The sequence below is a fragment of the Oncorhynchus mykiss genome, chromosome Y, assembly GCF_013265735.2.
Source record: "Oncorhynchus mykiss isolate Arlee chromosome Y, USDA_OmykA_1.1, whole genome shotgun sequence".
Taxonomy (NCBI): Eukaryota; Metazoa; Chordata; class Actinopteri; order Salmoniformes; family Salmonidae; genus Oncorhynchus; species Oncorhynchus mykiss.
In genome coordinates this window covers 42,244,850-42,265,212 of record NC_048593.1, presented here as the reverse complement: position 1 = coordinate 42,265,212, position 20,363 = coordinate 42,244,850, and the positions used below count along the sequence as shown (strand labels likewise).

The 20,363-nt window shown below is 45.3% G+C and overlaps 1 protein-coding gene across 1 annotated transcript in view; it reads left to right on the top strand.

Moving 5' to 3' along the window:
- The window catches only part of dchs1b (dachsous cadherin-related 1b), a 241,894-nt gene extending 234,567 nt beyond the window's left edge, over positions 1 to 7,327 (top strand). Inside the window, exons 31-33 of the mRNA XM_036967976.1 lie at positions 718 to 889; positions 3,383 to 3,792; positions 4,070 to 7,327. Of these exons, the coding sequence (XP_036823871.1) occupies positions 718 to 889; positions 3,383 to 3,792; positions 4,070 to 6,138 (2,651 nt within the window). The 3' untranslated portion in view covers positions 6,139 to 7,327. The remainder of the gene's footprint in view (positions 1 to 717; positions 890 to 3,382; positions 3,793 to 4,069) is intronic.
- Positions 7,328 to 20,363: the final 13,036 nt, after the last annotated feature.

Sequence of the window (20,363 nt, the reverse complement as noted above, 5' to 3'; positions counted from 1 at the left end):
GCACGCACGCACGTACGCACGCACGCACGCACACACACAGACGCACGCACGCACGCACACAGACAGACAGACAGACAGACGCACACGCACGCACGTACGCACGCACGCACACACGCAGACACGCAGAAACGCACGCACGCAGACAGACAGACAGACACGCACGTACGCACGCACGCACGCAGACACGCAGGCACGCACGCATGCACACACACAGACAGACAGACAGACAGACAGACAGACAGACAGACACGCACGCACACACGCAGACAGACAGACAGACAGACAGACAGACAGACAGACAGACACGCACGCACACACAGACGCACGCACGCACGCAGACACGCAGACACGCACACACACACACACACACAGAACAAAGACACATTACTGTTGTTACCACTGCTGTGCTGTTACCATGGAGAAACTATCTTCTGTACTGTAGGCTGTTATTGTATTCTGACGGCAGGTAGCTTAGCAGTTAAGAGCGTTGGGCCAGTAACTGAAAGTTTGCTGGTTTGAATCCCCTGGCCGACTCGGCACAAAAATGAGCTTGCTCCTCCTGTAAGTCGCTCCGGATAAGAGTGTCTGCTAAATGACTAAAATTCTAATTTTAAAAGGACTGAACAGGACTGGCGTATAGGTGAAGTCCAAGTGAATGGGTTTCAAACCTGTGTTTTATTCAAAACTTTTCCAATGATTTATCTCGTCTCCCTACAGGGACCCTGTTCATCAGGGAGAGGTCAGAGTTTGATCCAGAGAACCCGTCCGTCAGTGTGGTGATCGAAGCCTGTGACGGGGGATCCCCGCCCCTCTCCTCCGTCACCACAGTACAGGTCCAGCTATCAGACGTCAACGACAACGCTCCCGTCTTCCACCAATCAGAGTACAGGTAGGTCACAGCGCTCCCGTCTTCCACCAATCAGAGTACAAGTAGGTCACAGCGTTCCCATCTTCCACCAATCAGAGTACAGGTAGGTCCCGTCTTCCACCAATCAGAGTACAGGTAGGTCCCGTCTTCCACCAATGAGAGTACAGGTAGGTCCCATCTTCCACCAATCAGAGTACAGGTAGGTCCCGTCTTCCACCAATCAGAGTACAGGTAGGACACAACTCTCCCTTCTTCCACGAATTAAAGTACAGGTAGGTCCCGTCTTCCACCAATCAGAGTACAGGGAGGTCCCGTCTTCCACCAATTGATTGTACAGGTAGGTCCTGTTTTCCACCAATCAGAGTACAGGTAGGTCCTGTCATCTACCAATAGGTGGCTGTCATCATTTTTTGTCATGATTAAGGGTAGATCCTGCACAGATGAATTGGCTTTGAGCAGTTTCTGTATCTAGCATATCCTGACATGTTTACAATAAGTCTAGTTACTCTACAGATATAGGAAGCTAGTTACTCTACAGATATATGAAGCTAGTTACTCTATAGATATATGAAGCTAGTTACTCTACAGGTATATGAAGCTAGTTACTCTACAGGTATATGAAGCTAGTTACTCTATAGATATATGAAGCTAGTTACTCTACAGTTATATGAAGCTAGTTACTCTATATATCTATGAAGCTAGTTACTCTATAGATATATGAAGCTAGTTACTCTACAGATATATGAAGCTAGTTACTCTATAGGTATATGAAGCTAGTTACTCTATAGATATATGAAGCTAGTTACTCTATAGATATAAGAAGCTAGTTACTCTACAGATATATGAAGCTAGTTACTCTACAGGTATATGAAGCTAGTTACTCTATATATCTATGAAGCTAGTTACTCTATAGATATATGAAGCTAGTTACTCTACAGATATATGAAGCTAGTTACTCTACAGGTATATGAAGCTAGTTACTCTATAGATATATGAAGCTAGTTACTCTATAGATATAAGAAGCTAGTTACTCTACAGATATATGAAGCTAGTTACTCTACAGGTATATGAAGCTAGTTACTCTATAGATATATGAAGCTAGTTACTCTATAGATATATGAAGCTAGTTACTCTATAGATATATGAAGCTAGTTACTCTACAGATATATGAAGCTAGTTACTCTACAGGTATATGAAGCTAGTTACTCTATAGATATAAGAAGCTAGTTACTCTACAGATATATGAAGCTAGTTACTCTACAGGTATATGAAGCTAGTTACTCTATAGATATATGAAGCTAGTTACTCTATAGATATATGAAGCTAGTTACTCTATAGATATATGAAGCTAGTTACTCTACAGATATATGAAGCTAGTTACTCTACAGGTATATGAAGCTAGTTACTCTATAGATATATGAAGCTAGTTACTCTATAGATATATGAAGCTAGTTACTCTACAGGTATATGAAGCTAGTTACTCTACAGATATATGAAGCTAGTTACTCTATAGATATATGACGCTAGTTACTCTACAGATATATGAAGCTAGTTACTCTATAGATATATGAAGCTAGTTACTCTACAGGTATAGGAAGCTAGTTACTCTATAGATATATGCGTCTAGTTACTCTACAGATATATGAAGCTAGTTACTCTACAGGTATATGAAGCTAGTTACTCTACAGATATATGAAGCTAGTTACTCTACAGTAAAATAAAGCTAGTTACTCTGTAGATATATGAAGCTAGTTACTCTATAGATATATGAAGCTAGTTACTCTACAGGCATATGAAGCTAGTTACTCTATAGATATATGAAGCTAGTTACTCTACAGATATATGAAGCTAGTTACTCTATAGATATATGAAGCTAGTTACTCTACAGGTATATGAAGCTAGTTACTCTATAGATATATGCGTCTAGTTACTCTACAGATATATGAAGCTAGTTACTCTACAGGTATATGAAGCTAGTTACTCTACAGATATATGAAGCTAGTTACTCTACAGTAAAATAAAGCTAGTTACTCTATAGATATATGAAGCTAGTTACTCTATAGATATATGAAGCTAGTTACTCTACAGATATATGAAGCTAGTTACTCTATAGATATATGAAGCTAGTTACTCTATAGATATAGTTAAAAAATAAATTTAACCAGGCAGGTCAGTTAAAAACAAATTCTTATTTTACAATGACGGCCTACCCCGGTCAAACCCTCCCCTAAACCGGACGCCTCTGGGCCAATTGTGCGCCGCCCTATGGCACTCCCGATCACGGACAGTTGTGATATAGCCCGGGATCGAACCAAGGTCTGTAGTGGCGCCTCTAGCACTGAGGTACAGTGCCTTAGAATGCTGCGCCACTCGGGAACCCTTTAGGGCCCTATAGATACATGAAGCTAATAAATACTATATATGTAAATGTAACATATAATATGTTAATGTTAAGCGTTACCAATTATTTATTATTCTGATCTAAATGATTTATTCTGATCATTGTGTTTCCAGGGCGACGGTGTTGGAGGACTCCATCGCCGGGGCGACCATCCTGACCCTGGAGGCCATGGACGCTGATTTCTCTCGGGACAACTGCGGCTTCGACTTCGCCATTGCCAATGGCAACACCGGGAACGTCTTCCAGATCGAGAGCAGCGTGCGCTTCCTGGAGGGGCGGGGCTTCCAGACCGTAGGGACGCTCCTATTGGCCGAGGTGCTGGACTTCGAGGCCGTGCCCCTCTATAACCTGACGGTGGTGGTGTCGGACAGAGGGGTTCCACAGAGGAGTTCTAGCGTTGCCGCGGTGATAACCGTTGGCGATGTAAACGATAACCCGCCGGCGTTTGGCAGGGCGGAGTACGCTGTGTCACTGAGTGAAGGAGCTGGCGCCGGGACAGAGATAATACGACTCACTGCCACAGGTGAGGGAATAGGCGCACACACACACACACACACACACACACACACACACACACACACACACACACACACACACACACAGAAATTAAAACGGTGGAGAGGAGATGGGTGGTGATAATGGAGACCATTTTTTTTTCTGAAATGTCTCCGTATCTTTATGTCATTCTTGTTGTGCAGCTTCCAACATCTGTTTGTTTTATTATGACACTGTGTTAAATGCTTTTCTTTCTGTCCTTCTCCCCCCACCCATCTCTCCCTCCATCTCTCCCTTTCCCCCAGACCCAGACTCTGCCCCCAACGCAGAGGTCCAGTACAGTATCAGCTCAGGCGATGAGATGGACCTGTTCACCATCGACCAGTGGACCGGGGCGCTGCGGTTACAGCGACAGCTCGACCGCGAGCACCAGTCCTCCCACGTGGTCATCATCCAGGCCTCGGATGGCCACGGTCACGTCGCCCTGACACCGATCAGCGTAGAGGTCAAAGATGTTAATGATAACAGACCGTTCTTCCCCATCGAGACTCTGACGGCTAGCATCAGAGAGAACCAGCCGGTCAACTCAGCCGTGACCATACTCCACGCCATAGACCACGACACTGGGATGTACGGCCAGCTGAGATACTACATGGTGGAGCAAGGTCAAGGGTCAGGAGTTACAGGGCGAGAGGCCTTCACCGTGGACCAGAGTTCAGGAGAGGTCAGGGCTAAGATGACTTTTGACTTTGAGAATGTCAACTCATTTAATTTTGTTGCTCTGGCGATGGACGCCGGTAACCACTCGGCCACGGTGACGGTCCAGGTGTACGTGACTGGTGAGGATGAGTACGACCCACTCTTCGTCTCCCCAGAGTTCTCCTTTGAGGTTCCAGAGGGGGCGAAGAGGGGCCAGAGCATCGGACAGGTCCAGGCAAACGACGAGGACGGAGGTGTAGACGGTATCGTCCTCTTCTCGCTCCCAAGCTCCTCCCTGTACTTTGACGTCAACAAAACAACCGGGGTGGTTTTCCTCAAGATGGACGGGTCTTCTAGTCGCAGCAGCAGCAGCGGGTTAGGGGGGCGGTCCAAAAGGGAGACCAGGACCATGACACTGGACGTTCACGCCCACAGTCCTCTGGACACGTCCCGGGTCACCACGGCCCAGCTGACCATCGATGTGACCAACACGTCCTTCGGCCTGGGGGCAGACCTCAACGTCCTGCTGATTATCATCATCGCCGTGTCCCTGGGGGTCGTCGTGCTACTGGTGGTCATGGCGGTGGTCATCTTCTTGCTCAAGTCAAAGAGACGCAGGAAGAATAAAGGACAGGACAACAGTGCCGTGGCCTCGGGAACCACTCTGCAGAAACTGGACGATTCCAAATCTGGAGGATCTGAGAGGATCTATCATCAGACGTTACCAGGGTACGCCGGTGACCAAGGTGGAGCAGGGGCGGGGCCCTACCCCCGGGGGGGTTCCCTTGACCCCTCCCACTCCAGCGGGCGTGGCTCAGCCGAGGCGGCGGAGGACGATGAGATCAGGATGATCAACGAGTACCCCCGCGTAGCGTCCATCTCCTCGTCCATGCAGGAGCACATCTCAGCCCGCGGGCCAGACTCTGGCATCCAGCAGGACGCTGACCAGCTGTCGGACATCTCCTGTGAGCCGGCCGCCCTGGAAGGAAGCACCTGGTTCAAAGGCAAGAAGCTGGGAGGGAGTCTCAGCGGGACCATGCTGTCTGGACAGCTACCTGTCTACAGAGACGAGCTGGGAGGAGGGTACCTGGGGGTGGGGAGGGGACTCAACATCTCCCATCCTAAAGATTATGCCTTCCCAGAGGACGGGAAGCCCTCTGTAGACGGGTCCCTGACAGCCATAGTGGCCAGTGACGAAGAGCTAAGGGGCAGTTATAACTGGGACTACCTGCTCAACTGGTGCCCTCAGTTCCAACCACTAGCCAACGTCTTCACGGAGATCGCCAGGCTCAAAGACGAGACAGCCCCACAGAACCAGACCAACCCACGCCAGCCCTTCCAGCCCAAAGCCAAGACGGACCCCAAGCCTCGCATCGACCCACCGCCCCTCATCACTGCCGTGGCCCACCCTGGGGCCAAGTCCGTCCCCCCGAAGGTCCCTGTCATCGGACGCACCTTCCCCCACCTGGCCACCCTACGGCGGTCCCCCATCAGCCACGAGGGCTCCATCTCCTCAGCAGCCATGTCCCCCAGCTTCTCCCCCTCTCTCTCCCCCCTCGCCGCCCGCTCTCCCGCCGTCTCCCCCTTCGGAGTAACCCAGGGCCCCTCGACCTCCATGATCAGTACCAGGGATCCCATGCTGGACCACAGCCCCGATCATGAGATGAGGATCTGAGGATGACGTTGTTTTAGGTTTTTTAGAGACGTTTCTATAATTTATGTTTTATCATATGACAAAGTAAAGGGTGCTGAGATCTGGATGTTATATCAGCTCCTATGACACGTGAGAAAGTTGAAGGAAGTGTTTTTGGCTTTAGAGACATGTTTCTCTGATGTAGTTTTTTTTAATAATCTGACAATGTGATTGGTTCTCAGATCTGAACCTTATTTCAGCTCCTAGGACAGATGAGGAGATGAAGGAAGTGTTTTCGGCTTTAGAGACATGTTTCTCTGATGTAGTTTCTCAGATGAGTTTTAGGCCATATTTCTTCACAACGGAAGAGGAATATAGTGTGGGAACATTTTGTATTAGTGAAGACCGAGTGATTGCCAAGATTGAGGCTCAATAAGATAAACACTAATATTATGAGATAGGTCACATTCACCCTCTTTTCTGAAGGGACATGTGGATTATCATTTTCTACAGGATGTTATTTCTCACCCTATGAGCCCTTAGACCTAGATATCCCGCTATGTAGTGGTGGACCATGTTGTGGGGTTGTGGAGGTTAGCATTGACAACAGACCAGCCATCTCCTCCCCTACTTGTACATCATGACGCAGGCCTCTGAGAATTGCCACAGGGTTAGGAGATTACCCAACCTCTTCGCTTCGAACAACCATGACTTGGATCTAACCCTGCAGCTGCAGACTGACCCTCACTTCAGACAGAAGGCCCTCAGTGGAGATAAACTGACCTATCGGCTGCAGACTGACCCTCCCTTCAGACAGAGGTCCTTAGTAGAGATAAACTGACCTATCGGCTGCAGACTGACCCTCCCTTCAGACAGAGGTCCTTAGTAGAGATAAACTGACCTATCGGCTGCGGACTGACCCTCCCTGCAGACAGAGGTCCTTAGTAGAGATAAACTGACCTATCGGCTGCAGACTGACCCTCCCTGCAGACAGAGGTCCTTAGTAGAGATAAACGGACCTATCGGCTGCAGATTGACCCTCCCTTCAGACAGAGGTCCTTAGTAGAGATAAACGGACCTATCGGCTGCAGATTGACCCTCCCTTCAGACAGAGGTCCTTAGTAGAGATAAACTGACCTATCGGCTGCAGACTGACCCTCCCTGTGGAAAGAAGGCCCTCTGTCATGAAGTCCATAGACACAGTAGATTTTCAGTCGTTTTCAGGTCCCTCCTCGCTGGCTGGTCAGAGAGATAAAGGATTCCACTATTCCTCTCTTTGACTTCCGTCTCGTCACATTCTAGATCTCCGTTAAAGACTTCAGTGTTCCGTTGCGGTGGTCTCACAAACAAAAAGGACCGCTTTTACATGACAAAACAAAATGGCTGCTTTCAAAATGGCTGACGTTTCCCCTTCTGTGGATCCAATGGACCAAGTACAAGTGTGTTGAAAAATACATTGTAAACTAGCCAGTGTTTTGTACATTGGAAACGAGGAACTGAGGCGAATGTTTTCCTTTGTTGCTACGGAAGACGCATTGTTTTCTTTTGGTTGTATTTTTTATATATTTTTATATTGACCTTTTTTAATTTCTGATTTGAAATGCCAGGTTATCGTTTCATTCTATTTAGATATATGTATATTTGTATGTGTGTGTATGTAGGCCAGCCACATTATCTATGTGTTTTTCCTGTCATAGATTTTAGAGAGCCACCATCTTATGTCTTTGTGGACTCGTGACATTTGTGACGTGAGTGAGTGGGGAACATTTTGCGGTTTTTGATAATTATTTATATGAAGGACATGAACTGCTGGCCATGTCGACAGCAGGCAACCTCGGTCACTTGTCACCATGCTGTAATTGTATCTGGAAAACTTTTTTTAATTTTCTTGTCAGAATGTAGATCTTCTCAAAATCCCGGCACGATCAGAGATCATTGGTCACTGCCCTCAAACTCTTGTCACCAAAACCAGACCTGTCCTCCTTGTTAGTAAACTGTTATAACTGATGTGTAGCGGAGGTGAACCGGACTCACGCTCTTGTGATGAAAATCTACGTCACCCCGGTCCAAGAGGGAATGTCCTCTTGGCTTAATGTTTAAGACGTTGGTTTTCCGTGTTGGAGACCAGGGTTCAGATCCCGCCTGTGACATATACACTAGACTCAGTGTAAGTAAACTGGCTTACACAGCAGCACACATTCTCCATGGAATTCATGGAGAATTCCATTTCCTGTTCACCTCTTGTGTCTTTTGTACGGAGTGCTTCCGGCTCAACACAAAGGTCAATGGTGTGATGTCATCGCTCCGTAGGATGACTTGTAAAACTGAGAAGTGGTTCAACTTCATACCATAGAAATACAATGCATAGAACATAGATTGTAGAATGGTTAAAAGGGTTTACACAACTACTTTTAAAGGTAGCAGCACAATAATTTAACTTCAATTAGACCTGTCACGCTCCCAAATGGTTGCTTCCAAAATCAACATACTGTGTGTTCTATCTATGCATTCTATTTCTAACGGTTTCAGTGCTCCAGTTCTAGCTCTGTCGTTAGATGTGTTTTACCAGGAGGTAGGGTAGGTAGACGAGGTTATCCAGGGTCCATGTGTTTCTCTCATCACCCCACCCTCTGTGTCCTCTCCGTGTCCTCTCCACGCTCCCATTGTTTGGGCTCTGTCCTGGACATCTGTTAACCTAGCAGGCCAGACGGCACACAGCTTTACCGCAACACTAGATGTGTCCCAAATTGCACCATATTCCCTATGTAATGCACTACTTTTGACCAGAGGGTTCTGACCAGAGTGTTCTGACTAGAGGGTTCTGTTCAGAGGGTTCTGTTTCAGAGAGATCTGTTCAGAGGGTTCTGTTCAGAGAGTTCTGACCAGAGGGTTCTGTTCAGAGGGTTCTATTCAGAGGGTTCTGTTCAGAGAGATCTGTTCAGAGGGTTCTGTTCAGAGAGTTCTGACCAGAGGGTTCTGTTCAGAGGGTTCTGTTCAGAGGGTTCTGTTCAGAGAGATCTGTTCAGAGGGTTCTGTTCAGAGGGCACAATATAGGTAATATGGTGCCAATTGGGACACACTGACTGTCTTCTCCAGTATTACCTTTCCTGTTGTTTAGTTCAGTGTGTGTTGAGTCAGGGGTGATCAGCAGCAATGTGATGCTCTCCTGTTCTTCACATGCCGCTTTCAAATCAACTGGGAACTCCGATCCTCGTAAAATCTCAGACTTTTGAATTCAGTGCATTCAAATCAACTGGGAACTCTTCACGAGCTCCGATTGGGGAAAAATGGTTTTGAACGGTCATCCAACTTAGAATTCCAAGTCAGAAACTCGGGCATCTTTCTAGAGCATTGACTTTCTGACCTGAAGATCACTGACGTCATGATTTGACATAGGTTTTTTTCAGAGTTGCCAGTTGTCTTGAAAGCAGCATAAGGGATAGTTTGGTGAACTCTGCTGTGCTGCATGCCTGATGATATAATTCTACCATACCAACAACTGTCTGCCTGCCTCTCGCTCACCTGGCGCTAACTCTGTCAGCCCACTAAACGGGCGGCAGGTGGCCTAGTGGTTAGAGCGATGGGCCAGTAACCAAAAGGTCAAATCCCCGAGCTGACAAGGTAAAAAAAATCTGTTGTTCTGCCCCTGAACAAGGCAGTTAACCCACTGTTCCCCTGAACAAGGCAGTTAACCCACTGTTCCCCTGAACAAGGCAGTTAACCCCCTGTTCCCCTGAACAAGGCAGTTAACTCACTGTTCCCCGGTAGGCCGTCATTGTAAATAAGAATTTGTTCTTAACTGACTTGCCTTGTTAAAATAAAGGTTACATTTAAAAACATGGGATGAGCCTGGCCTCTCACTAACCTGGTCAGACCACTAAACATGGGATGAGCCTGTTCTCTCACTAACCTGGTCAGACCACTAAACATGGGATGAGCCTGTTCTCTCACTAACCTGGTCAGACCACTAAACATGGGATGAGCCTGTTCTCTCACTAACCTGGTCAGACCACTAAACATGGGATGAGCCTGGCCTCTCACTAACCTGGTCAGACCACTAAACATGGGATGAGCCTGGCTTCATAGCAGCAGACCATCAACACATTGTGGGAATAGGGTGCCATAGGGCCCTGGTCTAATGTAGTGCACTATATAGGGAATAGGGTGCCATAGGGCTCTGGTCTAAAGTAGTGCACTATATAGGGAATAGGGTGCCATAGGGCCCTGGTCTAATGTAGTGCACTATATAGGGAATAGGGTGCCATAGGGCTCTGGTCTAAAGTAGTGCACTATACAGGGAATAGGGTGCCATAGGGTTCTGGTCTAAATTAGTGCACTATACAGGGAATAGGGTGCCATAGGGCTCTGGCCTAAAGTAGTGCACTATATAGGGAATAGGGTGCTATGTGGGATTCAAAATTGAAGACTGCTGCCAACGATTCAGCAGCACACAGAACAGAAATTGTCTGTATGTGTATTTGATAGAGCGAAGAATAAATTCATACTGGTCTCTTTTGACAAACTGGAGTCTGTTTCTTTTCTCTCTTTTCTGACTCTGAAAACAAGTTCTATTCCATCTAAGGGAATTAAAAAGTCATCAAAGTGTAACAGAGTCTCTCTGGTCTTTTGAGCCCGTTAAGATGGCACCCTATTCCCTATATGGTGCACTAGCCTATATGTCCTGGTCGAAAGTAGTGTACTACTATAGGCCCTGATCTAAAGTAGTGCACTACTATAGATCCTGGTCTAAAGTAGTGCACTACTATAGGCCCTGGTCAAAAGTAGTGCACTACCATAGGGTTCTGGTCAAAAGTAGTGCACTACTATAGGCCCTGATCTAAAGTAGTGCACTACTATAGGCCCTCGTCAAAAGTAGTGCACTACCATAGGGTTCTGGTCAAAAGTAGTGCACTACCATAGGGTTCTGGTCAAAAGTAGTGCACTACCATAGGGTTCTGGTCAAAAGTAGTGCACTACCCTATAGGTCCTGGTCAAAAGTAGTGTACTAAAATGAGAATAGGGTGCCGTCTGGGACGCAAGCCTGTGTCAGAGTCTCCTTTCATTAAAAACCTATTAGCGGGAGAGAAGCCGGTCAGTTTAGCCAGGTTAGGAGCAGTTTCCTGGGGGCAGAGCATCAGGGAGAGAGGGCCTCATCTCCACACTAGCCAGGCTAGGAGCAGTTTCCTGGGGTCAGAGAACCAGGGAGAGAGGGTCTCACCTCCACACTCTAGCCAGGTTAGGAGCAGTTTCCTGGGGGCAGGCCGCCAGGGAGAGAATGTCAATCAATCAATCAAATGTATTTATAAAGCCCTTCGTACATCAGCTGATGTCTCAAAGTGCTGTACAGAAACCCAGCCTAAAACCCCCAAACAGCAAGCAATGCAGATGTAGAAGCACGGTGGCTAGGAAAAACTCCCTAGAAAGGCCAAAACCTAGGAAGAAACCTAGAGAGGAACCAGGCTATGAGGGGGGCCCAGAGTTCTTCTGGCTGTGCCGGGTGGAGATTAGAACAGAACATGGCCAAGATGTTCAAAGGTTCATAGATGACCAGCAGGGTCAAATAATAATAATCACAGTGGTTGTAGAGGGTGCAACAGGTCAGCACCTCAGGAGTAAATGTCAGTTGGTTTAGGTTACTGTCATTCATATTCACCCAGTTCAATGTAACAGTGACAGGTTTAGGTTACTGTCATTCATATTCACCCAGTTCAATGTAACAGTGACAGGTTTAGGTTACTGTCATTCATATTCACCCAGTTCAATGTAACAGTGATAGGTTTAGGTTACTGTCACTCATATTCACCCAGTTCAATGTAACAGTGATGGGTTTAGGTTACTGTCATTCATATTCCATTCACCCAGATCAATGTAACAGTGATAGGTTTAGGTTACTGTCATTCATATTCACCCAGTTCAATATAACAGTGATAGGTTTAGGTTACTGTCATTCATATTCACCCAGTTCAATATAACAGTGATAGGTTTAGGTTACTGTCATTCATATTCACCCAGTTCAATGTAACAGTGATGGGTTTAGGTTACTGTCATTCATATTCACCCTGTTCAATATAACAGTGATAGGTTTAGGTTACTGTCATTCATATTCACCCAGATCAATGTAACAGTGATAGGTTTAGGTTACTGTCATTCATATTCACCCAGTTCAATATAACAGTGATAGGTTTAGGTTACTGTCATTCATATTCACCCAGTTCAATGTAACAGTGATAGGTTTAGGTTACTGTCACTCATATTCACCCAGTTCAATGTAACAGTGATAGGTTTAGGTTACTGCATGATACTCTAATGTTCCCTATCCCCATCATGAGGTCGCTACAACCTAGCCTATGAATGAACGTTTACATCGTAGGTGCACACAGCTCTAGTGAAATTAGAACAATCAACCATGACAAATGTTGACGCATTCAATTCCGCCTCGCACACTCTTGCCTGCATCTAGCTGATCTAGGGTGTAATCATTAGTCCAACAGTTGCAAAAAGAGAGTTTCTATTGGTCGAAATTCAGGTACGTTTATCCCAGTTTCATTCCGTTCTGTTTTCGTTAAAGAAACGTTTCTCAACAGAATCGTCGGAATGAATACATCCCCGATCACACGCAAACACAGTTCACTTTCACAGCAGCCAAAATCGGTGGATAATTCTTTCTCGCAACTCATCCGCTCACCTTTTCCCTTCGCTTGTGGACTCCAGTGCACAACGCATCAGCTGTCTGTGACCAGGGCCGAAAGAACCATTCCAAGCCAAACCTTCATATTATAAATGCTAATCGCTATGTACACAGCGTACATCGGCGTCAACATGTTAACTAGCGTCAAGTCAACAACATAGCTACTAGAACTAATGCATTACTTAACCCTCTATAATCATCCAGTACAGTCAGCAAGCATTACTTAACCCTCTATAATCATCCAGTACAGTCAGCAAGCATTACTTAACCCTCTATAATCATCCAGTACAGTCAGCAAGCATTACTTAACCCTCTATATTCATCCAGTACAGTCAGCAAGCATTACTTAACCCTCTATAATCATCCAGTACAGTCAGCAAGCAGTTTAGCAGTTACACCGACGGGCCCTGGTGACAATACACTAATAAAACCAAAAGCAGTGTTGGATAGCCACAGCCAGCTAGCTAATCTAGCATCGTTCTCTGTATGAGCCGGGTGTTTGAGTAGGCTAAACTAGCCACATTCACTACCTGCTGTAAATAAGTGAATTGTTTGAGAAAACGTGGCTGAACATCTAAACCTGACGTGAGACTTCGAGAGCAAGTTGGTGTCTGAGGAGAGATCAGGTTACAGAATGTCCAAACTGCCTTAGCTGACACACACACACACACACACAGTTCAAACACCTTCTGCCTGACTTATAGACCAGTGATGTTAGTACCAACACCTGGTACCCTCCTGCCTGACTTATAGACCAGTGATGTTAGTACCAGTAACACCTGGTACCCTCCTGCCTGACTTATAGACCAGTGATGTTAGTATCAACACCTGGTACCCTCCTGTCTGACTTATAGACCAGTGATGTTAGTATCAACACCTGGTACCCTCCTGCCTGACTTATAGACCAGTGATGTTAGTACCAGTAACACCTGGTACCCTCCTGCCTGACTTATAGACCAGTGATGTTAGTACCAACACCTGGTACCCTCCTGCCTGACTTCTGCGTAACAAAGTTGAGGTACTGAGTTAGAGCCAGGTATGAGCCGAGTCAGGAGGATTTGGCATGACGTCCGTAACGTTTGCGTGTCTATGTGCTTGTGTGTAAAACACTTCCGCTCAGGTTTCCATTCCATTGTGCAGTTTCAGAACTGGTCCTGATTCCCCTGTTGCTACTCTAACGGATACTTCTCTAGAGTCTTTTAGATGAATCCCTGACCAGCACACCAAACTGTTCTTCTTCCTGTCTCACCCTGCTTCTTTTCTCTCTCTCTCCCCATCCCTCTCTCTCTCTCCATCCCTCTCTCTCTCTCCATCCCTCTCTCTCTCCCCATCCCTCTCTCTCTCCGCATACCTCTCTCTCTCTCCCCATCCCTCTCTCTCTCACCATCCCTCTTTCTCTCACCATCCCTCTCTCTCTCACCATCCCTCTTTCTCTCCACATCCCTCTCTCTCTCTCCGCATCCCTCTCTCTCTCCGCATCCTTCTCTCTCTCCGCATCCCTTTCTCTCTCTCCCCATCCCTCTCTCTCTCACCATCCCTCTTTCTCTCCGCATCCCTCTCTCTCTCTCCCCATCCCTCTCTCTCTCACCATCCCTCTTTCTCTCCGCATCCCTCTCTCTCTCTCCCCATCCCTCTCTCTCTCACCATCCCTCTTTCTCTCCCCATCTCTCTCTCTCTCACCATCCCTCTCTCTCTCCCCATCCCTCTTTCTCTCCCCATCCCTCTCTCTCTCACCATCCTTCTTTCTCTCCCCATCTCTCTCTCTCTCCCCATCCCTCTCTCTCCCCATCCCTCTCTCTCTCCCTATCCCTATCCCTCTCTCTCTCCCCATCCCTCTTTCTCTCCCTATCCCTCTCTCTCTCCCCATCCCTCTCTCTCTCTGGTGTTGCCATGCTGAGTTGCGTGACTAGCAGGAAAGGTGGAGGAAACAGTCTCTGACTCTCTCTGACTCTCTCTTTCTCTCTGACTCATGATCTCTGACTCTCTGACTCTCTGTCTCTCCCTAAATCGCTGATTCTCTCTGACTCTCTCTTTCTCTCTGACTCATTATCTCTGACTCTCTGACTCTCTCTGTCTCTCCCTAAATTGCTGATTCTCTCTGACTCTCTCTGACTCTCTGATTCTCTCTGACTCGTGATCTCTGACTCTCTGACTCTCTCTGACTCTCTCTGACTCTCTGATTCTCTCTGATTCATGATCTCTGACTCTCTGATTCTCTCTGACTCTCTGATTCTCTCCGACTCTCTGACTCTCTCTGACTCTCTCTGACTCTCTCTGACTCTCTCTGAATTTCTCTAACTATTTCGGGAGCTTTTTTTCTATTGGTCTGTCGTTTCTTTCTCTTTTTTTTCTGTGGGTTCACAGAGTTAGGAAGTGACAGGAGAAAGTAGCCAGCTGAGCCTGACGAGGCCTGGATCTCATTTACACTGACCCTGCTGGAGACCACTACCCCACTACAGTCACTCAGGACTATGGAGGGAGAGAAGGAGGGGAGAGTGGGGGGTTAGAGAGAGAGAGAGAGAGAGAGAGAGAGAGAGAGAGAGAAAGAGAGAGAAAGAGAGAGAGAGAGAGAGAGAGAGAGAGAGAAGAGAGAAAGAGAGAGAAGAGAGAGAGAGCGGAGGGAAAGAGAGAAGAGAGAGAGAGAGAGAGAGAGAGAGAGAGAGGGAGGGAGGGGGAGAGAGAGACAGAGAGAGAGAGAGAGAGGAGAGAGAGAGGGAGAGAGAGAGAGAGAGAGAGACAGAGAGAGAGAGAGAGAGAGAGAGAGAGAGAAAGAGAGAGAAGAGAGAGAGAGCGGAGGGAAAGAGAGAAGAGAGAGAGAGAGAGAGAGAGAGAGAGAGGGAGGGAGGGGGAGAGAGAGAGAGAGAGAGAGAGAGAGAGAGAGAGAGAGAGAGAGAAAGATAGAGAGAGAGAGAGAGAGCGGAGGGAAAGAGAGAAGAGAGAGAGAAGAGGAGAGAGAGAGGGAGAGAGAGAGAGAGAGAGAGAGAGAGAGAGCGAAAGAGAGAGATGACAGGGTAGAACAAGAAGGAGAGAGAGAGAGAGAGAGAGAGAGAGCGAGAGAGAGAGATGACAGGGTAGAACAAGAAGGAGAGAGGGAACCACTTGTTTCTCAGAGCTTGGTGAAAATGGGGTTGTCCTATTGTTAATTTGCATATAACCTTGTACCTTCACCATGTATTGGTGAAGGATCGTTGCTAGGCTTTGGAACATTCTCAGCGCATTTATGGAAAAAATAATAATCTTGGTATTTCATTAATTAAGTTCAAACATGGTTATATGTAAACACATATATACAGTGCCTTGCGAAAGTATTCGGCCCCCTTGAACTTTGCGACCTTTTGCCACATTTCAGGCTTCCAACATAAAGATATAAAACTGTATTTTTTTGTGAAGAATCAACAACAAGTGGGACACAATCATGAAGTGGAACCACATTTATTGGATATTTCAAACTTTTTTAACAAATCAAAAACTGAAAAATTGGGCGTGCAAAATTATTCTGAAATGTGAAATGTTAGCCTGAAATGTGGCAAAAGGTCGCAAAGTTCAAGGGGGCCGAATACTTTCGCAAGGCACTGTATATATATATACACATCTATCCCTATCTCGTTGGCTTACCCAGTATCTAAGACTTGACTTGACAATGTCTGAATGTCATTCAACTTCTTGGTGTTTTGTTACAGATGTCTCTTTCCATTCATCAAGTGTATTGATTGATTGATTGTATTTGTCAACTTCCCCCGAGAAATACAGTTGGGGACTTATTTTCATTGTTGTCCTAATTTAAAAAAACAAAAACCATAAATACATATAAAATTACATTGATATTTTATATTTATTCCTCCCCACATTTCTACATGTCCCCTTAAACATTAAACTTCAAATAGTTCAAAGATTGTTAAGAAACAAAGTTCTTCAGGTGGGAATTTCTGTACTTCAACCATTTCCAACTTTTGAAGAATTTCGTGGCCCCAAGCACAACCCTTAGATCGGGGAACATTTTAAAGCTTGATTTCCTGCAAATTGAACATATTTTGACTTGACGTAGGCCTCTGACCAACGTGGACCATTTAAAATAAATTGCTTTGAATTTTTATTTCACTATTTAATATATTTATATTTCACCTTTATTTTACTAGGTTAAGAACAAATTCTTATTTACAATGACGGCCTGGGAACAGTGGGTTAACTGGTCTAGGAACAGTGGGTTAACTGGTCTAGGAACAGTGGGTTAACTGGTCTAGGAACAGTGGGTTAACTGGTCTAGGAACAGTGGGTTAACTGGTCTAGGAACAGTGGGTTAACTGGTCTAGGAACAGTGGGTTAACTGGTCTAGGAACAGTGGGTTAACTGGTCTAGGAACAGTGGGTTAACTGGCCTAGGAACAGTGGGTTAACTGGTCTAGGAACAGTGGGTTAACTGGTCTAGGAACAGTGGGTTAACTGGTCTAGGAACAGTGGGTTAACTGGTCTAGGAACAGTGGGTTAACTGGTCTAGGAACAGTGGGTTAACTGGCCTAGGAACAGTGGGTTAACTGGTCTAGGAACAGTGGGTTAACTGGCCTAGGAACAGTGGGTTAACTGCCTTGTTCAGGGGGCAGAACGACAGATTTGTACCTTGTCAGCTCCGGGATTCAATCTTGCAACCTTTCCGTTATCACTAGGCTACCTGCCACCCCAAATAAACACTCAAAATTGGACGACTTTGTGATTTATTTTGGAAGGTGAAATTCATCATCATATTTTATATTGTTTTTTTAAACCCGTTTTTTTTTTAGGTGGGTTGACACTTTATTCAGACAGTAATGAGAGAGACAGGCTAATGGGAGAAATAGTGGGAAGGTTTGGAAACAGGGATTGATCCCTGTTATCAGGTGAAACGGTGCATGTGACAGGTACCAGGGACCACTACAACAAGGCTCCTGAACAGGAAGTATCAATGGTTGATGACAGTCGGTAACCAAATCATAGATTTCAAGGTAAGGACACAAACATTTAGTAATTCGGGTGAACTATCTCTTTAAATTAGGGCTCGGAAGAGAAATCCTGTTTGCTCTCTAGGAGGGTTTGGCCGCTCCTGATCTATTTATCTCAAGTCTTGGGCGGGGTTTAAAATGTTCTTGTTATAACAATTCATTTATCTAAATCACCAAACCTTCAATAAAAAAAATCTAATTAAGATCAACATTCAGGTGTTTTCTGCCTACTAATTGAAGATTCTTGTCATCATTTTACTCTACATTGACAAAATAGCATTTGGCATGTAGCATGTAGCATTTAGGAGGTAGCATTTAGCATGTAGCATGTAGCATGTAGCATTTAGCATGTCGCATTTAGCATGTAGCATGTAGCATGTAACATTTAGCATGTAGCATGTAGCACAGTACTAAAAATGTCCAAAATTATATTTGATTCGTGGAACGTTTAATATTCAATGCTTATTTATACGATTTATTTAAAACTGCCTCTGAATGGCTGCAATAATACATAGACCTCATATCATTAAGTTTTAAAGACACAAGCAGCTTTCTAATATGTGATTACACTGGCAGGAAGTGGCAGGAAGTGGATTAATATGGGGAATAGCAGTAGGGTTGTTGCTGCCAAGCGCAGTAACTACCCTGTACTTCAGCGTAACGTTTCCTACAGGTTTCCCACAAGCTTCTATTTAAAGTAATGTTGTCAATGTGACCCACCGTCTCTTTTCAGTCTTACGTTACAACATTTTAAATTGTGTTTTTATTTATTTATTTTAAAAAATTTTACATTGGATAAAAGTAATGACTCAGAGCTTCTCAGTGACACCAGACACGGTAGTTTAGAGGAAACATGGGGAAGTAATGACTCAGAGCTTCTCAGTGACACCAGACACGGTAGTTCAGAGGAAACATGGGGAAGTAATGACTCAGAGCTTCTCAGTGACACCAGACACGGTAGTCGGAGGAAACATGGGGAAGTAATGACTCAGAGCTTCTCAGTGACACCAGACACGGTAGTTTAGAGGAAACATGGGGAAGTAATGACTCAGAGCTTCTCAGTGACACCAGACACGATAGTCGGAGGAAACAGTAATGACTCAGAGCTTCTCAGTGACACCAGACACGGTAGTCGGAGGAAACAGTAATGACTCAGAGCTTCTCAGTGACACCAGACACGGTAGTTTAGAGGAAACATGGGGAAAGTAATGCAGCTCTTTAACAGTTGATAAACGTCGAATCCCATTTAGGACGAAAAAGTCATTCAAAAAGTGTTGCTTTGATTTTCCCCACTTGCTCTACTATTAAAATCATTGAGAAAAAATATTTAGAAAATGAGTACCTTCCCCAAAATGGATTCTCTGAACATTATCTCACCCGGTTACCACCTAAGACAAACCGTTGACAGTATTACGTGGTTTAAATAAATATATATGATATACAGTGCCTTGCGAAAGTATTCGGCCCCCTTGAACTTTGCGACCTTTTGCCACATTTCAGGCTTCAAACATAAAGATATAAAACTGTATTTTTTTGTGAAGAATCAACAACAAGTGGGACACAATCATGAAGTGGAACGACATTTATTGGATATTTCAAACTTTTTTAACAAATCAAAAACTGAAAAATTGGGCGTGCAAAATTATTCAGCCCCCTTAAGTTAATACTTTGTAGCGCCACAGTTTGCTGCGATTACAGCTGTAAGTCGCTTGGGGTATGTCTCTATCAGTTTTGCACATCGAGAGACTGAAATCTTTTCCCATTCCTCCTTGCAAAACAGCTCGAGCTCAGTGAGGTTGGATGGAGAGCATTTGTGAACAGCAGTTTTCAGTTCTTTCCACAGATTCTCGATTGGATTCAGGTATGGACTTGGACTTGGCCATTCTAACACCTGGATATGTTTATTTTTGAACCATTCCATTGTAGATTTTGCTTTATGTTTTGGATCATTGTCTTGTTGGAAGACAAATCTCCGTCCCAGTCTCAGGTCTTTTGCAGACTCCATCAGGTTTTCTTCCAGAATGGTCCTGTATTTGGCTCCATCCATCTTCCCATCAATTTTAACCATCTTCCCTGTCCCTGCTGAAGAAAAGCAGGCCCAAACCATGATGCTGCCACCACCATGTTTGACAGTGGGGATGGTGTGTTCAGCTGTGTTGCTTTTACGCCAAACATAAAGTTTTGCATTGTTGCCAAAAAGTTCAATTTTGGTTTCATCTGACCAGAGCACCTTCTTCCACATGTTTGGTGTGTCTCCCAAGTGGCTTGTGGCAAACTTTAAACGACACTTTTTATGGATATCTTTAAGAAATGGCTTTCTTCTTGCCACTCTTCCATAAAGGCCAGATTTGTGCAATATACAACTGATTGTTGTCCTATGGACAGAGTCTCCCACCTCAGCTGTAGATCTCTGCAGTTCATCCAGAGTGATCATGGGCCTCTTGGCTGCATCTCTGATCAGTCTTCTCCTTGTATGAGCTGAAAGTTTAGAGGGACGGCCAGGTCTTGGTAGATTTGCAGTGGTCTGATACTCCTTCCATTTCAATATTATCGCTTGCACAGTGCTCCTTTGGCTGTTTAAAGCTTGGGAAATCTTTTTGTATCCAA